Raw genomic sequence first — 27,236 nt, 5'->3', positions numbered from 1 at the left:
GTCCCATGAAAGCAGCCATAGACAATAATAAACAAATGGCCCTGTTTGTGTTCCAATAAAACTTTATTGGCAAAAACAGTAGGCACAGATAAGATTTGGCACACACACACACACACACACACACACACTTTTCCAACTCTTGGTAGTGAAGCATGAAAAATACACCTATCTATAAGCTTTTATAAGAAATGAGGCCAACTGTTGCCCATGCTTTTGTTACCGCCAAGATGAGGAGACCTGGGTTCTTCTCTTCTTAAAGGAAAGATTTCAATCAAGAGGCAAAGTGTAGGAAAGCAAGCAAGAATGTATTGACTGCAGGAACAACACGCTTGGGACAGTGAAATGAGGAAGGGCATAGAAGAGCAAACAGAAAAGCCCAGGCTGGGTTGCTATGGCTCGCTGGGAAGTCAGAGGAAAGGGGGTTCAGGGGGTTAGCCTGGGATGAGCTGTCACTGCCCACTGCTCCCCTGGTTGCAAGTCTCCTGGGGTCCCTGAGAGTGTAGGAGCTATGTGCCTGTGGGGGAAGGGAATGGCACTGGCGTGCTTCCAGGAGAGAGAATGCACTAGGACCTTAGTTTTTGGGGTTTTAAAGGCTGGGTGTTAAGGGGAGGTGCTAGGGGAAGATCAATATTCATCAGCTTTATGCTGATGTACCAAAATGAGATTTATTCTCTAAATTTGTCTGTCGTTGGGTGTAGTTGGCAAATGGCACTCATTGGATTTCTGTTATCTGTCTCCCTGAGTAGGGTGACTTAAGCTATTTACGCTCTGGCTGGGGAGCGAGAGCGCAAACCATTTACTCCCCCACACCACACCACACCCCCGCCCCAGCCTGGTGCTTCACAAAGCTCTGCCTACCTCAGAATCACCTACAGAGCTTATTGAAATAATTTCCTTGGTCCCACCCCAAAGGTTGTGAGTTAGGGGGTCCGGGCTGGGGCCTCCAAATGTGCGTATTTCTAACATCCTCCCAGGTGCTGCTGGTGCTGCCAATCTGTGGACCTCATTTTGAGCAGCATTAGTTTGTACCATGAACATTCATTTACGCATTTAACCAGTCAATACATGGATTTTTATTTTTTTCACTACATGCCAGATATTGTGCTGGACAGCGGGCTATAGTGCCTGCTCAGGACAATCCCTTACTGTGGGTCCTAGTGTAGTGTGCACTTTCCCAGGAATCTCATGGCAGAATTAATACTTTTGGAGCTTACATATCAGCACTTTTACCTATGCCTGAACATTTTTAAAGTTTATCTTTATTGTTGAAAGTAGTACCAATGTCCCCCTGTTCTTCCCCCATTGCCCCACCTCCCCGTTCCGTTCCCCGGGTGTCGCTGGTTTAGGGAAGACAGGATTTACTAGGTGGCTGCAGCTGCTGTTTAACTATCTGTCTTGGTTCCCCTGTTCTGCTCGTCCTGGAATTTCCCTCGCTTCTTACTATTCTGTAACACTTTCATTGGCTTTGCTTTGAAGAATGCTTTCCTCTTGCATTGCCAAGTGCCCAGGGAACGTGTGTCTCAAAGATGCCTCTCCAGGCGTACCCACCTACACACAAGATCAACTTCTTCAATTTAAATGACACCAATCCACTGTGTGGGAAAAATATGTAGTGCCTTAACTTTACTAAGAGATGAGAAGCTTCTAAGCCATATAGGCAAGAGGATTCACCTTAGGCATGTTAACGCTAACACTTTATGTCAAATACATATATATTATTATTTTAAAATATTGTATACAGCTAAATAAAAATCATGTGAAGAATGCTTTTTCCCACACGAAGGCTACAGTACTGAGCACTCCTCTTCAATTGTTAAAGGATGTCCACCTGTGTCTGGGCTTGTGTTTCCAATGGCTTTTATTTGAGGGACTTGAACACTAACAATTGGTAAAGTCCCATTGTAATTCTTAGAGCATTTGGATTTTATTTTCCTGCAGTGAAATTGTGTTATATAAGGATTAGGGCTCTAGAATCTTTAATAGCAAGTTTTGTTTTGTTTTAATTATTATTGTAGCTGTTGTAACTAGGTTCAATTTATTTTTAGCTGGGGGTTTAACCTAACTAAATCTGGAACAATTGGTTATTTTTCCGTACAGCTTTGCAAAAAACTTCTTTCATCTCACAGTGGTTTTGTTTTATGAAAGTCTACATAAATAAAAATAACTGAACTTGTCAAACTTTCTAGCCCCATTTAATAGTTCAGGGGAAGAGTTACCCACCTATTTTTCAGTGGAACCCAGGAAACTACACCCTCTTACCATCTGTAGTTATAAGGCTTGCTTTCTAGCTGCCCAAGATTAGAATCTCATCATCTCTCAGTCTGGATGCTTGCCAACCTCTTAAACACTATAAAGCTTTGAAAATAAAAAGCCCTATTTATTGAACATTTTATATATATCAAAAGTGGGGAGGATGGAGAGGGCATATAAAATCTCATTTATCTCAATGATATTATAAAGTAGCCAATGTCCTATTTTACACTTGAGGAAACTGAGACCCAAGGTCAGTGACTGCCAAGTTCATAGAGCTAAAGGTAGAATCAGGTGCTATGTGACTCAGGTCCATCTGATCCAGGATGTTTCACACAAAGATGTTTTCTCTCTGCTCTCAATATTCCTTCTATTAAATTTTCAAATTCTCTTGTATTTGACCGCCCCATCATCCTCAGGGATCTCGGGTCTGTCCACCCCTCCTTAGTCCCACAGCCCAAAACATTTTTGTCTTTCTTTTTCCAATACCCATTCTAAATGCCATGGTGGGCCACCGCATCATCGCCCTCTCCCTCCCCTCACCACAGGCACCCAACTTTCTCATCTTTTTTAAAAATACTGAACCCAACCATGATGAGTACACTTATTTATTTTATATTTTACAACCTGGGCATGTGCCCTGACCAGGAGTCAAACCAGCAACCTCTTGGTGCATGGGTCAGTGCTCAACCACTGAGCCACACTGACCAGGCAAATTTCCTTTTCTTATAAGAACACCAGTCAGAACGGATTCCGGCCCACTCTAATGGTTTCGTTCTAATTTAATCCTATTTCCAAATCTCATCACATTGTGAGGTTCCAGGGATTTCAACTTCAAGGAAATTTAGCCTGTAACACCAGGCAAGGGAGAAAAAAAGCCATTTTATTTGCTTAAAATTTAAAAAAAAGGTTTTCATTGATTCCTTAGAGAGGAAGGGAGGTATAGAAACATGGAACATCAATTGGCTGCCTCCTGCATGCCCCCTACTGGGGATCCAGCCTGCAACCCTGACTGAGAATCGAACCAGTGACCTCTTGGTGCACAAGTCGATGCTCAATCACTGAGTCACACCAGTGGGGTGAAAAAAGCCATTTTAAACAGGTTCACATAATTTGCAATAAATACACAAGGTGGGCCCAAATGGTAAGTGCAGGGTGAGAAGTGCACTAGCATTGAAGCGACGGGTAACGGCAAGTTTGCAGAGTTGGGGCAGCCTCACCAGAAAGAGGAAGGGGCTCTGAGGAAGATGAGACCTTGGATAACAGCCCTGACTCAAAGCAGTACTAGAGTATTCAGCTGGAATAAAGAGCACCTCCCTGGGCAAAATTTAGCTATAAATGCATAGTCCTATGATGTAGGGCACCGGAATGGGGTGCTCATGGCACTATTCTTGCAGTCACTCACAAATAGAATCCTTCTGTTTACATACTGAATGAAGAGATTGAGATATTCAAGCAAACTGCAAATAGTTGCAAGACAGATAAAAAAATGTGTATGAGCCCTGGGCCATGTGGCTTCGTGGTTAGAGCATGACCCTGAGCACCGAAGGGTTTTGGGTTCAATTTCCAGTCAAGGGCACATATCTGGGTTGCAGGTTGATCCCTGGCCCTGATCCAGGTGGGTGTAAGAGGCAACCGACTGATGTGTCTCTCACATCAATGTTTCTCTTTCTCTGCCCCTTCCTTCCACTCTCTAAAAAAAAAAAAAAAATCAATGACACCCTGGCTGTTTTGGCTCAAGGTTGTCAGCCCATGAAATGAAGGGTCTTGGGTTCGATTCCCAGTCAAGGGCATGTGCCTGGGTTGAAGGTTTGATCCCTGGCCCTGGTCAGGGTCATGTGGGAGGCAACCTATTGATGTTTCTCTCTCCCTCCCCTCCACTCTATCTAAAAATCAATGCAAAAATATGTGTAGATTAACAACAAAGATGTGTATGAAAAAACATGCGTGAGCCCGGTCAGTATGGCTCAGTGGATTGTCTTCAGTGCACCAAGAGATCGCTGGCTGATTCCTGGTCAGGGCATATGCCCAGGTTTTGGGCTTGATCCCCAGTAGGGTGCATGCAGGAGGCTGCAGATCTGTTTCTCATCTCATCAATGTTTTTCTCTCTCCCTTCCTCTGAAATCAATAAAAACATACTTAAAAAAAGAAACAGGTGTGAAATTATAAAAGGTAAAATTCAACTAACCTGAGTGGGGGAGGGAGGGGAAAAGGGGATGAAGTATGTGCTGAATGAAAGGGTCAGCCCTTCTCTCCTTAGAATGGCCCCAGGCAGGTGGAGGAGCTGTTTCAGGGAAGGCTAGAGAAAGAATCCAAGCCCTTCATTTCCTGGATCACCTTTAAATAGTGCCATAATTAAACATCAAATTCTGTTTCAATACCTACAATTATTCAAACAAAAATAGCTCAAATGAACTGTCATTGCTTAGCTTCACTTGAAAATTGGACCCTCTCTTCCTACCTATACCACTAGGGAATATTTTGTGAATCTTTTGAAAAACGTATTCCTCAGTATGGCATGGTATAGTAAAAATTTATTCTTCTGAAGTGAGCTAAACTCATAAAGAAGGCTGTTTTTTTTACTTCACATTTTGGAACACCTTTAAAGGCTTATTAAGACCTGTATTTACTGACAAGTCTGAGACTGTCGGATATAAAAAGGCAGAGCTGTTTTTTCTTCTTTTCTCTACAGGGTGAGAGCTTTCTGCAGTTCCTGGGAAGTCGATGTGCCTGCTATGCTATGCACTTACCCAGCGCTGATCTGCTGGACCCTCCCTCCATCACCTGGGCAAAACACCACCACACAGCTTGATCTTTAAAGGGAAGTTCCTTTGGAGAAACCTCTCCCTGGCCCCGTTTTCCTCCTCTATTTGTTCAGCACTGTACTGGACTATGACCATAAACTGTAACGAAAGAGGAGGGACCTGGGTTACTTGGATAAAAGCATTTAATACTTGAAAAGACGGCTATTCCTGTACATAATCAAAATGACACCCGAGTTTACTGAAAGAGCCATAATCAAGGATTTATAAACAGTTCCTTCACACTCTAATGGAGCATCCCTTTGCAGCAAGCACTCCTTAGGTCGGGAGGCTCCCTCGGGCTGTACCTCCTCGATGAAAAGGATAGCCTGCACACTGAGAAGAGTGGCAGGTTCCAGGCAAAGGGTACCCAAGTTCTCTGCCTGCTTCGTTATAACCAAATGGGAAGATTTAAAAACAGTGCTAAAGCACAGAATTCTGTACGCTCAAGCACACACCCGACATCGCCATATAACTTATTTGGAATCAGAATGAAAGAACATTTGACAGCTGTTGAAATGTATGTTTATTCTGACTCTTCTGAGGGCAAATTACCAAATTTTACATTTCTTCAGGCCTGGGGTTTTTCCAGGATTTCAAATTTGGGATCTAAGAAGAAGAAAAAAAGATTCAAGCTTAGCCATACTTCAATAAAATGCCTTACTGAGAAGGCTTTAATACTTAACTCATTCATCTTTTGATTTGTTTTTTTAGTCAATATCTACCGTTTTTAAACATATACATGGAAATAGAACAATGGTTAAAAACTTAATTCAACACTAACTATGAGCCAGGCTATTAACTGACTACATATATCACTTAACTAAAACAACCACATGAGGAAGATATTATAATTCAGATCCCCATCATTTACCCTCTATGTTACGCAATCTCCTATACCAATGGCAAATGCTCAGCCCAGTTTCCCATGCATACATCGCTGTCCTAATAAATCTACATGTAATTGAGATCTATCCTCTAAACAATCCAAGTAAGTGTAACTAAGTATACCTATTTTCCTCTTAAAATGAGCTCCCACAAAAATAAGTCCATGATTAAAGAGATTTACCTTCAAATTTGAAGTCAGGGAACGCATTCATGTCTGCTTTACCATACATTTGCTTAAGCTTGAAAAGCTCCCTCTCCAACTCCTGCTGATACTCTGGGCCAGTATCAACAGGTCCTCCAGATGACCTGTGTGTAAACGATCAAGTAAAAACTCATTTTATGTGCTAATTACAAAACCAAAATTATTCCCTACCCTCAGAGGTTTTGCCATTTAGAAGAAAAATATAACATGTTTACAAACATTTATGCTGTAAGGGAGTTATGTGATAAGCTTCAAAGACATGGTTTAACAAAAAACTACTCAAGTTGAGGAGAGGGCACTTTTGCTGAGCTAATCAGAAGAAACTTCATTTTAAAAAAGTGGCATTTGTGCCCTGGTTAGAGTATCATCCTGTACACCAAAAGGTTGTGGGTTCCATCCTCAGTCAGGAGGCAATCAATGGATATTTCTCTCTCCCTCCCTCTCTCTGAAATCAGCAAAAGCATATCCTTGGGTAAGAATTTTTTTTTTTTTTTAAAAAAGGCATTTCTGACAAAGCATACATTGCATTTGGGTCAGATTTTTTTTTGGTTGAGGTTCTGATTTTAATTTGAGACATTCTAAGACTGAAAAGCAAAGACACGGAGGAGGTAAAGCATAGGCTTCATGTGGGAATAATAAGCAGTTTAGATGAAAAGGCCAGCAGGACCCAGATCATGGGAAGACTGAACGTTAAGTCTGAGAGTTTATATTTTATTTGCTAAGCAAAAAATGACAAAATTAAAAGCTGTGCTTTGGGAAGATAAATATAGCACCATGCACCAACAATGAGGTCAATTAGATTTACTTAATTCTTTGAACAAATTCTTCTGTGTTTGTCATAATGTTACCACCTGCCTATCAATAAACAATAAAGAAACAAAAATTTACAGGTGAAAATTCCATAAAGGGTAATAATATTTTCACACGTGCCTATGATAAAGGCATAGGGCCTTATTTATGTTACAGAATTTTTACAAAAGATATAGACAGCTCTAATTTAAGGACTCATTAATGATATTTCTTGTTATGGACCCAATTATCTTCCAGATCAGCAGGTACAATGAAACTTTCTGTGATGACAGAAATGCTCTTTATCTGAGCTAATACGGTAGCCACTAGCCATATCTGCCTACGGAACACTAGAAATGTGGCTAAGGTGACTGAGAAACTGAATTTTTATTTAAACTTAATTGTAATGAATTAGAACTTGAATAGTTACATCTGAATAACAGAAATACATATACAATGCAGTTTTTTTTTTCTTTATTGATTTTAGAGAGAGAGGAAGGGAGATGGAGACAGAGATAGAAACATCGATGAGAGAGAACATCAACTGACCGCCTCCTACATGCTCCTTACTTGGGATTTGGCCCACAACCTGGGCATGTGCTCTGACCGGGTATCGAACCGGTGACCTCTTAGTGCATGGGTCGACGCTCAACCACTGAGCCACACCAACCGGGCACAATACAGTTCTTAATAGAGCCTTCAACCAGATACTTTGGTGACTGCCTTCCAGTTGTGGAATCCAAACTTTAGAAACTGCTTGAAAAAGAGCCAGCCAGTCTCATCAGTATACTGGTTACTGATAGGTGATGGCTGTTACAACTTTAACATGTACCCTTATGATATAAAGAAGCCACAAATTATCTACCTCCTCAACTATAAGTCTCCCAGCACATCTTGCTCTAGTGACTGGGACAAAGCAGACACTCAAGGGAAATTTATTTATTTCACTTAAAAAAATACTAGGCATGCTAATTTACTGAACCACTTAATCTTTATAACACCCTATGATACTGTTATTATCATCCCCATCTTACACATGAGAAATCTGAGGTACAGAGGTTAAATATCTGCCCAAGGCCACCGAGCTAGTAGGTGGCAGAGCTGGATTCCAGCCCAGCACAGACTCAGAACACTTCTCCATGTTGTTGTGCGCACAGACGAATGAACCAGACTCCGCAGTTTCAGAGTATACCTAAGGACTGACTTCTTGTTGGACAGGCTTTCATGGACAGTTCAAGTGCAGACAGCATCAATACTAAGAGGCCACAATACCTCCAGACAGAAGACACCCTAATTTCCCAATCAGTCCTGCACACCTGCTTACTGAACAGTGTGACTTCAGGCAAATTCTAACCTTTAAGCCTTAGTTGTCTCACACATAAAATAAGGATAACATGAATAAGGTTTTCATGTGAGTTGTATAACATTATCTTCATTTTAACCCCTTCACCCTCTCCCTCAAGTTCTGGTAACAAAACCTTGCTAGTCGCCCAGTCTCAAGTCTCAGGGTTTTGACTCTTGTCACTTTTATATTTCCACTGTTATAAAGATAAGATTCTCATCAGCCAATGTTTGGATTATTACATTTTTCTAACATGTCCACCTTCCCTCCTTTCTCATCCCTATTTTCCCAATACACTGTGATTAAAATTATCTTCCTAATACAGAGCAATCTTCTCCCACTTCACTACCTTGCTCAATTGCCTTTAATTTCTCATGTATGCTTTTCATATAATATCTTAATTGTCCAACTATAACCAAGGCTTTCCATAATCCTTCACTCCAACCCCTTCTTCTCTTACTGTTTCCTGCACACTTCATTTACCCCAGTCTTGGGAAATAGCATCACACAATTCCCCAAATATGTTCCCCTAGTTTTCATGCCTTAGCTCACACCATTGTTTTATCCTAAAAGATATCCTCTTCCCATCCCTATTTACCTGTCCAAACTTCAATTGTTCATAACCTGAGGAAGACCCCTGGGTTTGATTGTCTATTAATGGCCTTCTGTGGGTTTGATAACTCTATAAATGAAATCATGTGAGTAAATTCTTCCCTTTTTTTTTTTTGAGTGGGACGATAATATATAGCTGACCATAAAATTCTCAAGAGAAATGAATGACCTCCAACACTGCTTTCAAATCCAAGACAAAACCTTCACTTTTCCAAGACACCTACTAAAATACCTCCAGCTAGACAGGAGCATAACTTTCCTATGAACTCCCCAAACACTGGACGTGGCACTACCTCAGCATCTGACCCATTTTGCCTTCTGGTGTATTTACCTACTTACAATCTTTCTATCTTTAGCAGATGTTAAGAACTGTGAAAATGCAGTGTGGCTTCTTTCTTTGTGGCCCACCACAGTTAACAGCCCAGTGCTTTGCACATGGTAGACAGCTAAGTACCTTTTGAACAAATGGAAATATGAACTGATGTATACTACTTTTCCAAAAATCTGGGGGTTGAACTTAATGATGGCTAAAGTATCATTCATCTCCAAAACTGTGTGGTACTGTAACCATGTTTTTCCTGGACTTGCTTTGTGCCATTTCAGAGTCTTCTCTTCTTTCATATTTCCAGAAATATATAAGAATGAAAAAAACATTAAAGAAAAAAATGGTGTGTTTCTACATTTCCCCTAAATCATGATGTTATGAAAAGGGCACTTAATTGAGAGTTAGAATATTCTGATTATGCTTTTCCTCCAATCAATTTAATTACTTAGGCTAATCAATGTCTAAGGGACTTTGTTTTGTTCAAATGTAATAGTTCCCCCTTATGGATGCCTGAAACCAAGAATAGAACCAATCTCTATACATACTATTTTTTCCTATACATGCTTACCTATGACAAAATTTTATTTGTAACTTAGGCACAGTAAGGATTAAAAACAATAATAAAGTAGAACAATTATAATAATATACTATAATAAAAGTTATGTGGTCTCTCTGGTAACTGGTCCAATAACAGAGATGGCTACTAAGTGACCAACCAGCAGGTATCAAATACAGCATGGGCACACTAAACAAAGGGATGATTTACATCCCAGACCAGACAGAGCAGGATAGTGAGAGATTTCATCATGCTACTCAGAATGGCATGGCTTATGAATTATTTCTGGAATTTTCACTTAATATTTTTGGACCATGGTTGACCACAGGCAACAAAACCCCAGAAAGTGAAACCACACATAAGGGGGAACTATAGTTTCTTAATGATTTTAAAGATACTGTGCACCTTTATAAATTGACTCTAGTTTATAATAAATGACATTGTAATAAGGATACACATAAAATAACAATACATTTAATGCGATTATTCCTGGAAACACATATAAAAAAAGATAAAATGCAAGGCTTAAAATAATCAAGATATAATGAACCTCTGTGCCAGGGATTAGCTCAGTGAAGGTCTGAGACACTTACAAACATCATGTAATTTTATCATCATCTCAAAACTTACACATTTTAAATATTTATATTTATACCATGGTTGATTATCTACCCACTTACTGTCGCTTAGTTCTGTATTCTTTGATCTTGTCCACGAAGAGTTTCTGTACAGGATCAAGCTCCTTATTAAATGCCACTGCTGTCACACCAATATTCCTCCTCAAATGGACTGAGACTGCAGACCGGACGACAGAGGAGAGCCTGAAGATCCTCTGAAGAATCATGGTGATTCTGCTACTGAAAACAGGCACCACAGTGTTACTATATTTTAATATGTATATAATTGTGAAATACCTCCAACTATATCACATAGTGGAACTCTAATTCTCTTCCTTGCTACAGAACTTAAAGCATACCAAAATTCGGTGAATGTTACTAAGTTCAGTCACCTGATCCCAGCTTCATTCCCCTCTCCACTGTCCTTTGTTACTTGTCTTTTGTTGTTGTCATTAGTCCATTTTTAAAGATAGAGTGGAAGGGAGGGGAGGGGGGAAGGAGGGAGACAGAGAGAAAGAGATTGGTTGCCCCCTGCGCACCTGCGACAGGGCCAGGGACCAGGCCAGGGATAGAACCAGAGACCCTTCAGTCAGAGGGCTGATGCTCCAACTGCTGAGCCGAACAGGCCAGGACATGTTTTTACTTTTTAACCAAAGAGCCCTGGGATCTAGGGCCAGTTAGGAGCTCAGGCCTATGTGCAGCTCCACTATGGTTACAGGCAGAGAGCAAGCACAGCATATGGAATGAGGTGTTTCTTCTCCACGAACTTAGTCTTGGATGGGGGAAAAAGTCAAACTAGGAGGTTAGAACACTACCTACCCACCTCCAGCAGGAAAAGAATAACCCTGGCCCCAAACCAGTGTGCTAGATTTCTCAAAAGGAGCTGGGCAGGGACACTGGAGACAGTTGCCCCAGTCAAGGTGGATAGCCTGAAAGTTTCTACTTCACAGATCCACAGAGGGAGAAACTGCTCTGCAAATCTAAGTCTGAAAGAACCATCAAAGAAAATAGCAACCAGCCCAAGAAAACCCACCAACAAAAGAGGGAAAATCAAGCAGTACAACCTCATCAGTGAGTTAGAATCTGTAAAGGAAATGGAAGTCTGATTTTTATTTTTATTTTATTTTATTTTTTTTAATCCTCATCCGAGGACATTTTTCCATTTTTTGTACAGACAGTGTGGGAGGGAGAGAGAGGAAGAGAGAGAGAGGGAAACATCGATGTGAAAGGGACACATCGAGTGGCTGCCACCCGCACGACCAACCAGGGCCGGGGACAAACCGCAACCGAGGTACATGCCCTTAGCGGGAACCGAACCCGGGTCTCTCCGGACCGCAGGCGGACGCTCTAACCGCTGACCCAAACCGGCCAGGGCAGGAAGTCTGATTTTTAAAACTAAAGACTTATATATAAGTCCTTAAACTTCTTGAAGCTAAAGGACATGATTTTCTAACTAAAAATGTCAGTAAAGGATGATCTCAGTTGAGGTCTGATTTAGTGTCTTGAAAGACTAAATGCAATAAAATTCCAAATTACAACAAATATATGTAAACAGGAATTCCAAAAGAAAAGAGATAAGGAGGCCACACATAATCAGATGAAACTTCCTTTAGATTAAGGAAGATGAACTGTATTAAAATGAAAGCACTTAGCAAATTCTATATTGGAATGATGACCAAAGTCACACATCAATATAGCCTGGTAAAATTTATGAACCTTAAAGATAAAGTGAAAACCTAACACGCTAAAGCTAACATGACCCCTCCACCCCCACAAATTACCTAATAATAACAATAACAGTAATCATCCTCATAGTGACACTAGGCCCTGATTTGTGGACCAGTTTGTTTGTGGACCAGTGTAGTATACAAGTTGTGTCACTGGTCTATAGTAATACAAAAATTGGGAATAAGCATTAAGAAACCTTTAAGCAGACCTGGCCGGTTTGGCTCAGTGGTCAGAATGTCAGCCCGAGGACCAATGAACCTCAGGTTTGATTCTGGTCAAGGGCACGTACCTTGGTTCCGGTTATTCTCTGGCCCTGGTTGGGTAGTGCGGGAGGCAAACAGTTGCTGTGGCTCTATCACGTCGATGTTCCTCTCTGTGTCTGTCTCTCTCTCTCTCTCCATCCCTCCCACTCTATCTAATGATAAACAGAAAAATATCCTTGGGTGAGGAATTAAAAAAAAGAAACTTTTAAGCATTTTGACATATTAACCTACCTGTTGTGTGGCCCTGGCCGGTTTTCTCAGTGGTTAGAGTGCCAGCCTGCAGTCCAGAGAGACCTGGGTTCAGTTCCCACTAAGGGCATGTACCTTGGTTGCAGTTTGTCCCCGGCCCTGGTTGGGTCATGTGGGTGGCAACCACTCGATGTGTCCCTTTCATGTCTATGCTTCTCTCTCCCTCTCCCCCCCACCCCCCACTCTATCTGAACAAAATACAAAAAATGTCCTCGGGTGAGGATTAAAAAAAAAAATTAGACTGTATTTTGTGTGCTTTCATTGTTTTGTCTTCCATATAATTTTTCTGGTAATTCATTTTTATTGTATTCTTCAAAAGTATCCACAAAGGCTGGGGTTGTTCAATAGTATCCACAAAGGTTAGGGAGGGCAGGGAGCCCTTTACCACGGACAGTTAGAGAAGCACTAAGCTATAGGACAGCAGAGTAGCACAGTTCTCAAATACCAGCGGGGGTGTGCTCCAGGAGATATTTGGCAATGTCTGAAGACATTTTTGGCTATCCTTAATGGGGTGAGTGTTACTAGGTTCTAAGCCAGGGATGCCGCCAAATATTTTATAATAACAACAACAGCCTTCCCACAACAATTATCTGGTCCAAAATATCAATAGTGCCAAGGTTGAGAAGCCCTGGAGTAGCACCTAAAAACTACCTAAAGAAATTATACAATCAATAAAATATCCTTCACCTACCAGGGTGAAAGCAAAGTATTTGAAGGAATTAAAGAATCCATTATATAGCATTCTTATACCCTATCAGAGAAAAACACTTAAGACTCCAAGCAAACAACAAATGACCTTAAGCTGCTACTTATTACTCTTCTCATTTTACATATACAGAAGCTGAGGGTTAGAGGTAAGTACCTGGTCCAAGGTTACACAGTAGACTCTGACTAGGCACAAATACATTTTTTAAACCGTTAAACTCTGCCCTGGATGGTTTCGCTCAGTGGTTAGACCATCGGCCCACGGACCAAAGAGTTGCGGTTCAATTCCCGTCAAGGGCATGTACTTCGGTTGCAGTTCAGTCCCCAGCCCTGGTCGGGGTCATGATCCCGACTGATCCATGTGTCTCTTTCATTTGGATGGTTCTCTGTTTCTCTCTCTCACCCTCTCACTCTATCTGAAGACTAAAACATCCTCAGGTGAAGATTAAAAAAAACAACAATAATAAAACCGTGCAACTCAATGTATATGTTCCTTTCTGGCAACTTAAGGGCATGCTTAACACTCAACAATGAAGTTATTTAATGTTTGTTCAGCCCTAAGTATTTCACAAAGTTCCTCCATATATACTCTCTCCTTGCACCCTGTGGCACGCCTGTTAAGAATTATAGAAAGGTGCTCAGCTGGTGTGGCTCAGTGGCTGACCTATGCACCAAGAGGTCACCGGTTCGATTCCATGTCAGGGCACATGTCCAGATTGTGGGCCAAATCTGCAGTGGGGGCATGCAGGAGGCGGCCAATCGATGTTCTCTCACATAGACATTTCTATCTCTTCCTCCCTCTCCCTTCTTCTCTCTCTAAAATCAATAAAGAAAAAAAAAATTACAGGAAGGTGTTCTTATCCCTCCTTTCCAGGTAATACAACTAGGTCTAAGAAAGGTTATTAAATTATTCATATTCCCACAATTTGCTGTGACCACAAAAATCATGTCATTCCTCCTACAACATGAGTAAAATCCATTTTTATTTTTTTGATTTCTATCATCTAAGTACGAATGATTCCCAAATCGCATCTTTAATTGTGTTCTTTTTCCTGAACTCCAGACTTAAACATTCAACAGCTCACATCCCTTCATAAATCCTTTAGGGCCCTCAAATTCAACTTGTCTGAAAAATGAACACGTAATCTAATTTGTATTTAAATATATACTGAGTGTGGACTGTCCATTGGCCGCAAGAAGATGCATGCCATTACACAAACAGGTGTAAAATATCAACCATGATAAGTTCTATATTGGAGCACTGTGGAGTGCCACCAGAGCTATGACAGGGATTTGAAATAATCAGAAAAAGATTGGGGAAGGTAACAGGGGTACAGCATGGTTCTCCTATTTACAATGATAGCTGACCAGCCAAAGGTCAGGCCTTTCACTACCTCCTCAAAGCACATTCTTTAAAGCTATACACATTTTTAATTTATTGACTTTAGAGGAATGAGGGAGAAACGTCAACTTTGTTGTTCCATTTATTTGTGCATTCATTGGCTGACTCTTGCATGTGCCCTGGGATGAACCCTCAACCCTGTGTATCCGGACAACGCTCTAACCAACCTACCTACCTGGCCAGGGTCCCACAAAGCATATTCTTCAAGTCAATTCACAATCTGCCTAACTGGCCCCGCTTTTTCCCTCCTGGAACCTTTGTGTTCGCATGCGCACTCTGGCCTCGTCTCTGGTTCAAGCACACACTCCCTCCCCTGGCAGTGTTCCGTTCCCCGGGGTTGTTGAGGTGTAGGATTGTGCAGGAAATATAAGAGTGTAAATCACGGCTGCCTGCCCAAGTTTTAGCTCTATCGACATTTTTAGGTGGGTTGCAAACTTTTAAGATGAGTATCACCTTTCTCACTCTTACGGTGCACGTTCCGCTGAAAATACTATGAACAATCTCCCATGCGCCCAGGTGGGGCAGGCCAGGCTGAAGACCTGCCCGGTGAACATGACCTTGGGCTGTCCCAGCCGGGCTGAGGGTCCATGAGACCCCGCGTCCCTGCAACCCGCACCACCCCGGCTTGTCCTCAGAGAGGGTATTATTATCAAGGCTATTGATCGAGCCTACTTGGCAAACCTCAAGGTCCAAAAGGGCCGAGGTCTGCAGTGACCTCGGGCCAGCCGTGAAGGTCCCAGAGCCAAAGAGCTGCTCTCCTATGAAGGTCAAAGGTAACAGGCAGCCCAACCCCCGTGAAAAAACTCAGAATCGGAGTCCCCAGAGGCCAAGCTAGTCCAGCTACCCTCCCACTCACCTTGCACTCAGTCCCGAGCTGCCAGGGCCACCACCGCCGCCACCGTTCTACTTCCGGCTTTGGCTCCACCCCCACCCGCCTACCCGCCATCGCAATGCATTATGGGCCGCCGTTTCAGTCGGTCGGCACTCACCGGACAGGAAGCGTCTCGGAGACAGTCTGCGACCGGACGGCTCTAGGTGAGGCAGAAGGCAAACGGGAGGAAGTGGAGGGTAAGTGCTTCCGGGTCTCCCAGCGACTCCTCCGCCATCTTTCCTCCTCCTAACTTGATCAGCTCTCTTTCTCCTTTCTGGCAACCTTCCTATGTACGCATGCGCAGTCGGACTGGCCTTTCCCTTAGTTCAGTCCTTCCTGCCTGGAATCAGCAGTCCTGTTTCTTGGGTTGTTGAGGTGTATGAACATACCGACAAAATGACAGTGTAAAACAAAGCGGACTGGGACGTTGTGCTCCCTTGTGCCTCGCGAGCCTCCGTTGCCTGGGGCGTTCGTTTCGCACAACCTGCTGGGACTTGTAGTCCTGAACCCGGGGGTGGCTGGGAGGCGGGAGGGGGGTTGGAGTTTCTCAGCGCCGATTCCGCGGGAAGGGCCCAGGGGCCTCGCACTTCGAGTCGCGGCAGCTGCAGGTTTTACCGGGAGAGACGCTGCCGGTGGAGTGCGCGCCGCTGCCGTTCTCAGCCGGCTCTGGAGCGCGGGCGGGGGCGACCCGGTTGATTCCGGAGAGGGTGAGTGCGGCCGCGGGCGAGGAGGGGAGCGCGGGCCCGCGCGGGCCGGCTTCGTTCCGGGGCCTTCTTCCCCAAAGCAGCCCCCCCGCGGCCGCCTCTGTGTTTTGTTTCCGCTGGTCCCCGGCGCTGTGACTCCCATTTCCGTTCGTGGAGACTTGAGGGAGCAGGGTGGGGAGGGGCGGGGAGGCTGTGCGGGGAGCGCAGGGGAGGGGCGGGGGGCGCGCGGCGCCGGGCTCTGGGAAGGCGCGCGCCCCGGGCCCGGGCGGTCCCTGTCACCTTTCGCCGCTCCTTTCCCTCGCTGTCCCCTCGCCTTGTCCGCCGCGGTCTGCAGTGTCCGTGGTCGGGGTGTGATCCTCACATCCCGCGATTTCGAAGGAAGGTGGAAAACTAGTCTCGGCGACTCAGCGATTCGCTCTCCTTTCAAATCCCGTTGCCCCTAGAGTGCTCCCGTCGTTGCATCCAAGCCATTAGTTAGTGCATGTGGTGTCCATTGGGTTTCTTTTTAAAAGAGTCAGTAAGGCAAGTGGAGAACGATGGGGGGATGTAGTTTGCCAACTTTTTAAATGTGTGTGTGTGTGTGTGTGTGTGTGTGTGTGAGACCTGGAGGAAAAGCTGCTTTCGTGTGTTTGTGTTTAGGGATCCCCGTGTGGTTAGGGTAACGGCCGGGAAGACAATGCCTGACGCCGCCTTGCGAGATAATGAGTAGTCATTTGGAAACTCGCCGTGGTCTGGCCTGGGAGGGGCGAGCTTGGCCGGGCTCGCGGGAGCCGAGGAGAGCCGGCCGGTGGTGGCCCGTCTTACCCCGAAGAGGCTGGTTAGCTCTTTCCAGGCTGCTCGAGGGGAGTAACCCCTCTCCCCGGGTTTGCTCCAGACTTTCCAAGATCACTTACTGTAAGACATGTTCTAACACTAAGTGGAACTCAGTCAGTTTTACCTGGATTGCATATGCAGGACGGTGTGTTATGAGGGGTAAATAAATAAATACTGAGCTACTGTAGATGTTAAATTGAGTCATCAGAGCATGTGGAGGCTGAATACTAAATTAAAACTGTCTAATCGCTCTTCAGCTTTTATTTATAAAACTTCAAATCTACAGGAAACTTGAAAAATTGTACAATGAAATTACACAGTGACTACCTTCACCTGGTGGGGGTGACGATTAGCGCCAAGTGTTAACCTTTCTCCCCACTTTCCCTCTTGCTCCCTCCCTCCCTCTTCACACACACACACACACACACACACACACACACACACACGTTTTACTTTTTTATTAACTGTTGACTTTATTTTTTAAAACAAAAATGTTTTTAAATTTCTTCAGGTATTTATGAAGAAAAAAAATTTTTTTTAATCCTCACCTGAGGATATTTTTCCATTCATTTTTTTTTCCAGATAGTGTGGGAGGGAGGGAGAGAGAGGAAAAAAAAACATTAACGTGAAAGAGACACGTGGATTGATTGCCTCCGGAAAGACCCCTACCGGCCAGAAAGACCCCTACCGGCCTGACCGAGCTGCAACTGAGGTACGTGCCCTTGACCGGAATCGAACCCGAGACTCTGGTCCATGGGCCGACGCTCTAACTGCTGAGCCAGACCGGCCAGGGCATCTTCAGGTATTTAAAAGTATTTTTTAGTTTGAGAAAATGTTCAGCTGATTATAAAATTTATATTCACATTTATTATATATATTTAAAATATATATTAAATATAGGTATATAAGTATTGTTTTTATTGGGAAAAGTTGTCCTGAACTCTAAACTAATAATGTGTTCCAATGAAGAAGACTAATCTTTTTTTTTTTTCTTTTCTTTATTGATTTTTAGAGAGAGAGGAACAGAGAGGGAGAGATGGATGAGAGAGAACATCCATTGGCCGCCTCCCGCATGCCCCCCACTGGGGATGGGGCCCACAGCCTGGGCATGTGCCCTGACTGGGAATCGAGCTGGCGACCTCTTGGCGCATGGGTCGATGCTCAACCACTGAGGCACGCCGGCCGGGCAAGAAGACTAATCTTTAAGTTTAGCTGTAGCTCCAAAAGACAATATTAAACATAACTGTATTTTAAAGAATACTAGGCTTTTTTGGACTTTTTAGTTAAGTTTAGTTGATAGCAGTTTTATAAAGCGTTCTAAACCCCAGCTTAGATTTAATCTAGGAGAAACCAGGGTGTTGGGGGCAGTCGATGTGGAAAGGCTCCAAGTAATGTTCTCCACTGTAAGTTTAGAGAAACTGGTTGCACAAAAAGACCTAAGACCTGCTCAAGCAGTGATATCAGTGATTTGGACAATTTCCCAAATCTCTTACTTTCGAGGCTAAATTTAGAGAACTGAGAGAGAGAGAAAAGGATCAGTTTAGAGATTATGAGGCTTTTTTTCCTGAAGTATATGAAGATGAATTTCTTTTTAACAACTCTCTGTTTTAGTGTTTATATTATGGAGAACCACAGGTAACCCTGCTGATAAGCCTTTAGGGCCATTTCTCAGCCTCTGGTTACTTCCTCATGCTTTTTCTTTTTTTCCAAAGTTCCAAGAAAATTCACTTGTTTTCTGATCTTTTTTTTTTTTTTTTTTTTTTTTACTTTGGTGATGGAGAAAGGAGTGGACATCCTTATAGGCCCTGAAAATAAACATAAATATCTTTCAAATTCTGTCCTGCTATAAACCTTACTATTTCTCACTTCTTTTTCAGTACACAACACTTTTTATGATTTTGTGTGGGTGGACATTACTTCCTTGTTTTTTATTTTTAAATCCTCACCTGAGGAAAGTTTCCATTTATCTTCAGATAGAATGGGAGGGAGAGAGAGAGACAGAGAGAAACATCATGTGAGAGAGACATATCAACTGGTTGCCTCCAGCATGACCCGGGGACCGAACTGCAATTGAGGTATGCGCCCTTAACTGAAATGAAACCCGTGACTTTTTGGTCCTCGGGCAGACACTAACCTCTGAGCGAAACTGGTCAGGGCATTTTTTCTGTTAAACCACAAAAAAATTCCCACCATTTTCTTCTAGCTTTGTAGTCTTACCTTTCACATTTAAGCCTTTAAGGCATCTGGAGTCAATTTTATATGGTGTATAATAGTTCTTATAATATTTTTTTAATAGAGTGCCTACTAAGAGTGAGGTACCATTCAAAGTATTTTGTGTACTCTATAAACAAACAAATATCCCATAAAACTGGGTGGAGCTTATGTTGTCTTGCAGGGTCACCACCTGTTTTGATCTAGTGCTTAGGATGAATTTCACAATTTTACACATAGTATGTTAAGGAATATTCTTCAGTGGGGAAAGGGTAGACTTACTAGGCCAGGGTCAGAACAAAATAAAACAAAAGTGCTTCATTCTTTTATTATCCAAACAAAAGTCTGCTGGGTTCTAGGCATTCTGCTGACTTGCATGATATATGTCTGTTCTACTGGAGAACCCCACGCTCCTATTGGTCTTCCTTATAAGGGGACATGTGAGAGCAACCTTAATAATATGGGAAGAATAAGACCTTTTTTTGTATCAGGCATTCTAGATTTGGATGCCAGCTAATTAGGGACTAAGTTGTCAGAAAACCAGCTTCCCAGTAGTTTGAGGTGTTGAGACTGGAAGTGGAAAAGAAGACCGTATTAGTTTCTTAGCGTTGCAATAATGAATTATTACAATAATGTACATATTGACAACTGTTATTTTGCTGTTTTAGAATATGGTACTGGCCCTTAAAACTTAATGCAATTTTGCCCTGGCCAGTTTGGCCCAGCGGTTAGAGCGTTGGCCTGTGGTCCAGAGGGACCCGGGTTTGATTCCTGCTAAGGGCACGTACTTCGGTTGCAATTTGTCCTCGGCCCTGGTTGGGTCGTGTGGGTGGCGACCACTTGATGTGTCCCTTTCACGTCGATGTTTCTCTCTCTTCCTCTCTCCCTCCCACTCTATCTGAACAATAAAATGGAAAAATGTCCTAGGTGAGGATAAAAAAAAAAAAAGTTAATGCAATTTTGCCCTGGCTGGCTTGGCTCAGCAGTTAGAGCATTGGCCTGCGGTCCAGAGAGACCTGGGTTCAGTTCCCACTAAGGGCACCTACCTCCGTTGCAGTTTGTCCCCGGCCCCGGTTGGGTCGTGAAGGAAGCAGCCACTCGACCCTTTCACGTCAATGTTTCTCTCTGTCTCTTCCTCTCTCTCCCTCCAATTCTGTCTGAACAAAAAATGGAAAAATGTCCTTGGGTGAGGATTTAAAAAAAAAGTTAATGCAATTTGTAACACAAATCATAGCTAGGATTAACTTTTAATTTTATATCACTCTATCAGTACAGTGCTAATAAAGTACTTTTCTTCATTCTGCTAATACAATACAGCTTTTAGCTAGTTCAGTCCTTGTTGATTTTTAAAAAAATATATTTTTTATTGATTTTTTTAGAGAGGAAGGGAGAGGGAAAGTGACGGATGCCTCCTGAATGCCCCCTACTGGAGGTTGGGAATGGAACTGGTGACCACTCTTGGGGTGTGGGACAATGTTCAGCCAATTGAGCCACACTGGCCAGGGCATCTCCATGTTGATTTTTAAGCTGCAGGTTTGAATCTTGTTGAGACTGAAGTTGCTGTAATATAGTTGACATACCTTTCATTTGATTTTGAGATAACTTGAGTTAATTTATTGACTGAGATTGGGCTGAACAAATTCCAATAAATGCAATAGAACGACAAAGAATTCTTGTCAGGCTAGTAAGTGTCATCTAAACAAAAACTATTTTATCAGTATCATATGGATTTTATTTTATGTGTGAAGATTACCTCCTCCTGTTTTACTTGCCCTCTGCTTTTATTTGAATTGGGTCTCTACTTGTGTAGCATTTCTGTTTGTGCAGATAATTTCAAAATGTCTTAAAATTTATTACAGGGTTGAACTTTTGAAATAACTTCAATCATGACAAAAAGAGAAGCAGAGGAGCTGATAGAAATTGAGATTGATGGGACAGAGAAACCAGAGTGCACAGAGGAAAGGTTGGTACTATCTGAGTTAACCACCTTTGATGTGATCAACATACCTCATTAAAATTAAGAATCAAGCCAAAGCTCTTTTGAGGGCTTTTTCAACTGAAATCAGCATTTTGGGGGATAATGTATTGCTTTTTTTCCTCTGACTTAATGAATTTGTAGTTTTAAACTGTAATAGTAAAGTAACATGCATAGCTAGTAACCGTCGAGCAAATGATTGTGATGGTTTTTATCCCTTAGGGCACTGTTTAATTCTTTTTTCTTTTATCAGTACTGGTTACTTTTATTTCCTCAAGAGTTTAATTTACAACATTAACTAGTTTAATAGATATCTATAAATAAATAACTACTCTGAACTGTCAGGAATATATATGAGATAGTAACCTGCTCTTGTAGAGGCCACACTGCATTTGAGAAGGCATACAGGTATATGAGTGATTATGTGCACAGTACTAAGCATATAGAGTAGTAAAAGTCTTGGACTAGTAATAGAATACTACTGGTTGGAAGCTCAGAATCCAAAGGGAGAACATGGGTAAAAATAGAGATTTGGGAGTCAAGAGGAAGGTTAAGGAAGGTTAGGGGTTAGGGCTAGGTCTGTAAAGCAGGAGATGAGGTAATATGCTGAAAGAAAAGGGGGCTAAAGAGTAATAGAGGGCTTCTGTACAGTAATAAAGGGTTAGAATAACTGCAGCGAGACTGGACCAAATTACTAAAGTTGAATAGGATGCTGAGTGTTGAGAGTGCAGCTGAGATTTAAGACCTTAATTTTTTTTAAAATTTGTTTTACTGTGGTAAGAACACTTAACATGAGATCTACTCTCAACAAATTTTTGACTGTGCAGTGCTGTGTCATTAAACACAATGTCGTACAACAGATCTCTAGAACTTATTCATCTGGCATAATTGAGATTTATACCAGTTGTTCAGCAACTCCTCATGTGTTCTGCCAGCAGGCTGCGGTTACCCATGCTACCTCCTCTTCGCAGAGGAGAGGTCTGGCTCTAGCTCTTAAGACAAACTCATACTAGTTTTCCTCAATCCTGTCCTCTGCCACCATGCCCTGACAAGAATATTTTCCTGACAGGAAAGGTCATGACTACCTGAGAGGCATTAATTTTTTGTTAATCCTCACCCGAGAATAATATATATACCATATGAGTTTTAGAGGTAGTAGGAAGGGCAGGGGGGGGGGAGAAAAAGAAACATCAATGTGAAAGAGACACATGTATTGTTTGCCTCCTACATGCACCCTGGTAGATTGAACCAGCAACCCAGTATGTGCCCTAGACCGGAATCAAACCCACGGCCCTTCAGTGCATGGGTTGAGGCTATAACCACTGGGCAACACTGGCCAGGAAGCGACCTTACATTTTTTTTTTAATCCTCACCCGAGAATGTTTTCCATTTATCTTCAGTTAAAGTGGGAGGGAGGGAGAGGGGGAGAGAGAGAAACATTGACATGAGAGGGATACATCGACCAACTGCCTCCCACATGACCCCGACCAGGGCCAGGGATGAACTGCAACCAAGGTATGTGCCCTTGATTGGAATCGAACCCAAGACTCATTGTTCTGAGGGCTGACGCTCTAACCACTGAACAGCCAGCCAGGGCACGACCTAAAAATTTTTTTTTAAATTGATTTTAGAGAGAGAGGAAGGGAGAGGGAGAGAGAGATGGAAACATCAATGAAAGAGAACATCAGTTGGCTACCTCCTGCATGTCCCCCACTGAGGATTGAGCCCACAAGCTGGGCATGCACCCTACTGGGAATCGAATCAGCGACTTCTTGGTGCATGGGTTGATGCTCAACCGCTAAGCCACACTGGCCGGGAGGACCTTACATTTTAAAAGAGGGCTTCAACATGTTTGCCTATGCTATTTTCTCCAGCAGAAGAAACAATAAAGACTACATGTCTCTCTTAATTTTAATATGTATTCATTCATTCATTCATGTAACAAATTATCTCATAACTCAGTTCTGGCTCAGGGTATTCCAGGAGTTTGCAGTTAAGCTGTCAGTCTGGCTATAGTCATCTGAAGAACTGACTGGGCTAGCATGTGTGTTTCCAAGATCGCTCATGAGGCTGGTGGCAGGATTATTCACTTCCTCACCACATGGACTTCTCTGTAGGGCTACTCATGACATGGCAGTTGGCTTCCCCTAAAGCAAATGGCCTGAGAGAGCATGCTCACCAAGATGGAAGCTGAAGTGTTGTTTTACATAACCTAATTTAAGAAGCATATGTCACTTCTGCCTTAGTCTTTGGGTCACACAGTCCAACCTTTGTAGAATGTGGGAGGGAACTTCTAAAGGGGTGTATTAGGAGACAAGACTCATTTGGGCTATCTTGGAGCCTGACATGCATATATATCTTTTTTATTGTTTGGTTGTTTCTTTGTTTTTTTTGTTTGTTTTTTCAATATGTTTTTGTTGATTTTTAGAGACAGAAAGGGAGAGGGAGAGAAACATCAACCAATTGCCTCCTATATGCACCCCAACTGGGGATCCAACTCACAACTTGGGTATGTGTCCTAACCGGGAATCGAACCTGCAATCTTTTGATGCATAGGATGACGCTCCTGAGCCACACCGGCCAGGGCCATATATTTATTTTTACACTTAACACACATACACACACACACACTCCACAAAGCTTAAAGTTTTTATTGTTGGGCCCCCTTATGGAAAAACTGCTAATGTCACCTGTCTCTGGTAAAAGATAGGTAGTTACTTTGTTCACCTGGGGAATAGCTGTGTAAAGGGAGCAGTTGTTATCCAGCTGTAGCAGATTGTTGCTGTGTTGGAATTTAGGTCATGATATGAGATAATCCATATTTTTTCAAGAGAAATTAATAATTTATATTTTTGCATTAAGTCTCCCAAGGTTTAAATGGTGGCAACCAATTTTTAAAAAATTTAAAAATTTGTTTTAATCTCTATTGATTTTAGAGAGAGAGGAAGGGAGAGGGAGAGAGAGAAATAGAAACATCGATGAGAGAGAACATCGATTAGCCGCCTCCCGCATGCCTCTCACTGGGGATTTGGCCCACAACCTGGGCATGTGCTCTGACTGAGAATTGAACCAGCGACCTCTTGGTGCATGGGTCAGTGCTCAACCATGGAGCCACACCTGCTGGGCTAAAAACGTTTTAAATGCTGAGTTTATATACAAAAGTGGTGTTTTACTTTTTTAAAAGAATCATTGTTACAAAAAAACTAAAATATAGCCCACGGGGCTATAGGTGAAGAATTTAATATAAATACTCTACCAAAAGACCCAATTATTTTATTTTAACTAATAATACTGGTAATAGTTAACAATTATTTTATTGGTCCACAGGTCTCGACACTCTAACCGCTAAGCAAAACCGGCCAGGGCATTAACAATTATTTTTAAATGGTGTGTTTTTAATCATGAGCGGTTTATTTTACAGATTTTGAAGTTTTGGAAGGAAGTAGGCTATATTCATTGAATGTCATGTATATTGCATTATACTTTAATTTATGTGAAAATGGAACTTGACAAATTTTTAGAATATACTGTTTCTGGCGACTACAAATGAGATTTAAATTAAACATGTGAAACTTAATTGAATTCCAGATTTATTAATTCAACAAATATTACTTGGTGTCTGTCTTCTCTTTGGCCCCAAATAAGGATTTATTTACAAAATAATGTAGAATTATTTACCAAAGATGTTACCTTTAAGGAATTTACAGTTCTGTAGAATCCAAAGTATGAAATAACAATGCAAAATAACCCTAAGAGAGGTTAACAGGAAAAATATGATTTTTAATGTGGAGCTATGCTGATTATATTCTATAGTTTTCAGATTAAACTAAGTGGAAAGTATTTTATAACTTAAATTTTCATCTTATAATTTACATTTATTTAATTGCATTTATGTTGGGAAGGGAATTTGACTAGTAGAGATGGCTCACAATTTTTTTTTTTTTTATAATCCTCACCTGAGGATATTTTTCTATTTATCTTCAGTTAGAGTGGGAAGGAGAGAAAGGGAGAGAGAGAGAGAGAGAGAGAGAGAAACATCCACATGAGAGGGACACATCGACTGGTTGCCTCCTGTACAACCCTGACCAGGGCTGGGCATGCACCGCAACCAAGGTCCTTGCCCTTGGCTGGAACAGAACTCGTGATTCATTGGTCCGCAGACCCACACTCTACCCCTGAGCCAAACTGGCCAGGGTGAGATGGCTTACAAATTTTGAGGAGACTTTTTAATCTTCCTTTCTGAGCCTAAAATTCATCAAAATAACTTAAAAAACATAAATGCAAATGTTTTTCCCTTACGTATTGTATAATGCTGGCTTGAAATTTAAAGCACCCTTGCAAATATATCTCATGTGATAATGTTTAAATTTCAAGCTAGCATTTCTTTGTGTAGTTCAGTATTCATTTTAGCAACACTCGTTGATGGTTAGTCTACCACTATGCATGGTGTTTTATGCAGAAATGAGTTTCTAAGACCAGAAATATGTTTTGATACTAAATTTTGATTTGAGCATATTGTTACTTTAATTTTCAGGGTAAAAATGTAATTGTTAACTATTATGTCCTTTAATATTTAGCATTGTAGAACAAACCTACACCCCAGCTGAATGCGTAAGCCAGGCCATAGACATCAATGAGCCAATAGGCAATTTAAAGAAACTACTAGAACCAAGACTACAGTGTTCTCTGGATGCTCATGAAATATGTCTACAAGATATTCAGGTAATTTTTCTTTTTTTAGATTTATATTTCAGCATTTAAGTCTGCATGAGAAGTATTTTTTTGTTGGCCTTTAATCTTTCTAGCTATACCCTTTATCTCTATAACTGTATTATTATAAAATTTAAGCAATTAGAAATAAAGAGAATTATTTTAGCAAAATTTTTTCTATTTAAAATTATATTTAAAAGATTGAGTACTAAATCAGACATTTCTTTTTTTTTTTTTACTTACACAAATATAAAATGGAAAGTTTATATTTGAATTAGAGCTAAGCAGAGTAGTGGGAAGCACACTGACCTTGGAAGCTGAAGAAGTGTGTCTTCCTCACTCTATTTGTGACTAGCTTTTTAATTTCTTTTTTTTGGACATTTTTTTCATTTTTTGTTCAGATAGAGTGGGAGGGGGGAGAGAGAGAGAGAGAGAAACATTGGTGTGAAAGGTACACTACGAGTGGCTGCCTCCCTCACGACCCAACCAGGGCCAGGGACAAACGTGCCCTTAGCGGGAACCAAACCCAGGTCTCTCTGGACTATAGGCCGACACTCCAACCACTGAGCCAAACTGGCCAGGGCACTAGCCTTTTAATTTCTTTGTGAATTATTTTTCCCATCTTTAACATGAAATAATTTTACCAAATGCTTTTTACATTACTTTTCATTTTTATTTGCTCCAGCAGTAAATTTTGAATAGAATTTAAACACCAATGTTTATATTTCTTGGAGTTCATTGCAATAGGATTTTACCTGTGGTAGTATTATGACATATATTATGTTTGCAGTATATTTTTAGTTATTTAAAGAAAAATGTATAAAAGGTAATAGCCTAGGTAGGGATTGCTCAGATACTTTCCTTAATCATACACTAGAGTATTATACTGTTTTTAGTATTAACTTATACTAATGTTTTGTTTGCATTGTTTGGCTTATTTTATTCTCCTCATATATAGAACTTTTGCTTTCATTTTTTAAAAATTATAATCATCATTGTCGATTATTTTTTGTTGTTGTTGGTAATCCTCACCTGGGGATATTTTTCCATTGATGTTTAGATAGAGTGGAAGGGAGGGAGGGGGCAGGGAGAGTGAGACTGACCTCCAAGGCAAACTGGCCAGGGCTATGTCTACAATTTTTTTAGAACCTTTTTATTGATTTCTTTAGAGAGAGAGGAAGGGGAGAGAGAGAGAAACATTGATTGGCTGCCTCCTGCATGCC

General features: G+C 41.7%; 2 protein-coding genes across 9 annotated transcripts in view; one reads left to right on the top strand and one right to left on the bottom strand.

Annotated features, from left to right (window-relative positions):
• Positions 1-5,007: 5,007 nt before the first annotated feature.
• Positions 5,008-15,845, bottom strand: ATP5PF (ATP synthase peripheral stalk subunit F6). Of its 6 annotated transcripts, XM_036242675.1 has the most exons (5): positions 15,719-15,845; positions 10,446-10,622; positions 6,121-6,245; positions 5,607-5,660; positions 5,008-5,153 (listed from the first exon to the last, which is right to left on the bottom strand). In XM_036242675.1, the coding sequence occupies exons 2-4, from the start codon at positions 10,607-10,609 to the stop codon at positions 5,623-5,625; spliced, it is 327 nt and encodes a 108-aa protein (XP_036098568.1). In that variant the 5' UTR covers positions 10,610-10,622; positions 15,719-15,845; the 3' UTR covers positions 5,008-5,153; positions 5,607-5,622. The 6 variants fall into 6 exon arrangements, with proteins under 6 accessions (XP_036098568.1, XP_036098563.1, XP_036098565.1 ...); XM_036242670.1 differs by lacking the exon at positions 5,008-5,153 and having other exon boundaries at positions 5,559-5,660; XM_036242672.1 differs by lacking the exon at positions 5,008-5,153 and having other exon boundaries at positions 5,559-5,660; positions 10,446-10,619; positions 15,719-15,839.
• Positions 15,702-27,236, top strand: part of GABPA (GA binding protein transcription factor subunit alpha) — a 35,221-nt gene continuing 23,686 nt past the window's right edge. The window contains exons 1-3 of one of the 3 annotated variants that reach the window (XM_036242668.1): positions 15,702-15,797; positions 21,188-21,291; positions 25,881-26,025. In XM_036242668.1, the coding sequence (XP_036098561.1) occupies positions 21,215-21,291; positions 25,881-26,025 (222 nt within the window). In that variant the 5' untranslated portion in view covers positions 15,702-15,797; positions 21,188-21,214. Of the gene's footprint in view, positions 16,308-21,187; positions 21,292-25,880; positions 26,026-27,236 lie in introns of all 3 variants that reach the window. The other 2 variants (XM_036242667.1, XM_036242669.1) reach the window with 2 other exon arrangements.

The sequence above is a fragment of the Molossus molossus genome, unplaced genomic scaffold (genome assembly GCF_014108415.1).
Source record: "Molossus molossus isolate mMolMol1 unplaced genomic scaffold, mMolMol1.p scaffold_m16_p_5, whole genome shotgun sequence".
Taxonomy (NCBI): Eukaryota; Metazoa; Chordata; class Mammalia; order Chiroptera; family Molossidae; genus Molossus; species Molossus molossus.
The sequence above is the reverse complement of the archived record's forward strand: the minus strand, read 5'-3'. Positions and strand labels throughout refer to the sequence as shown.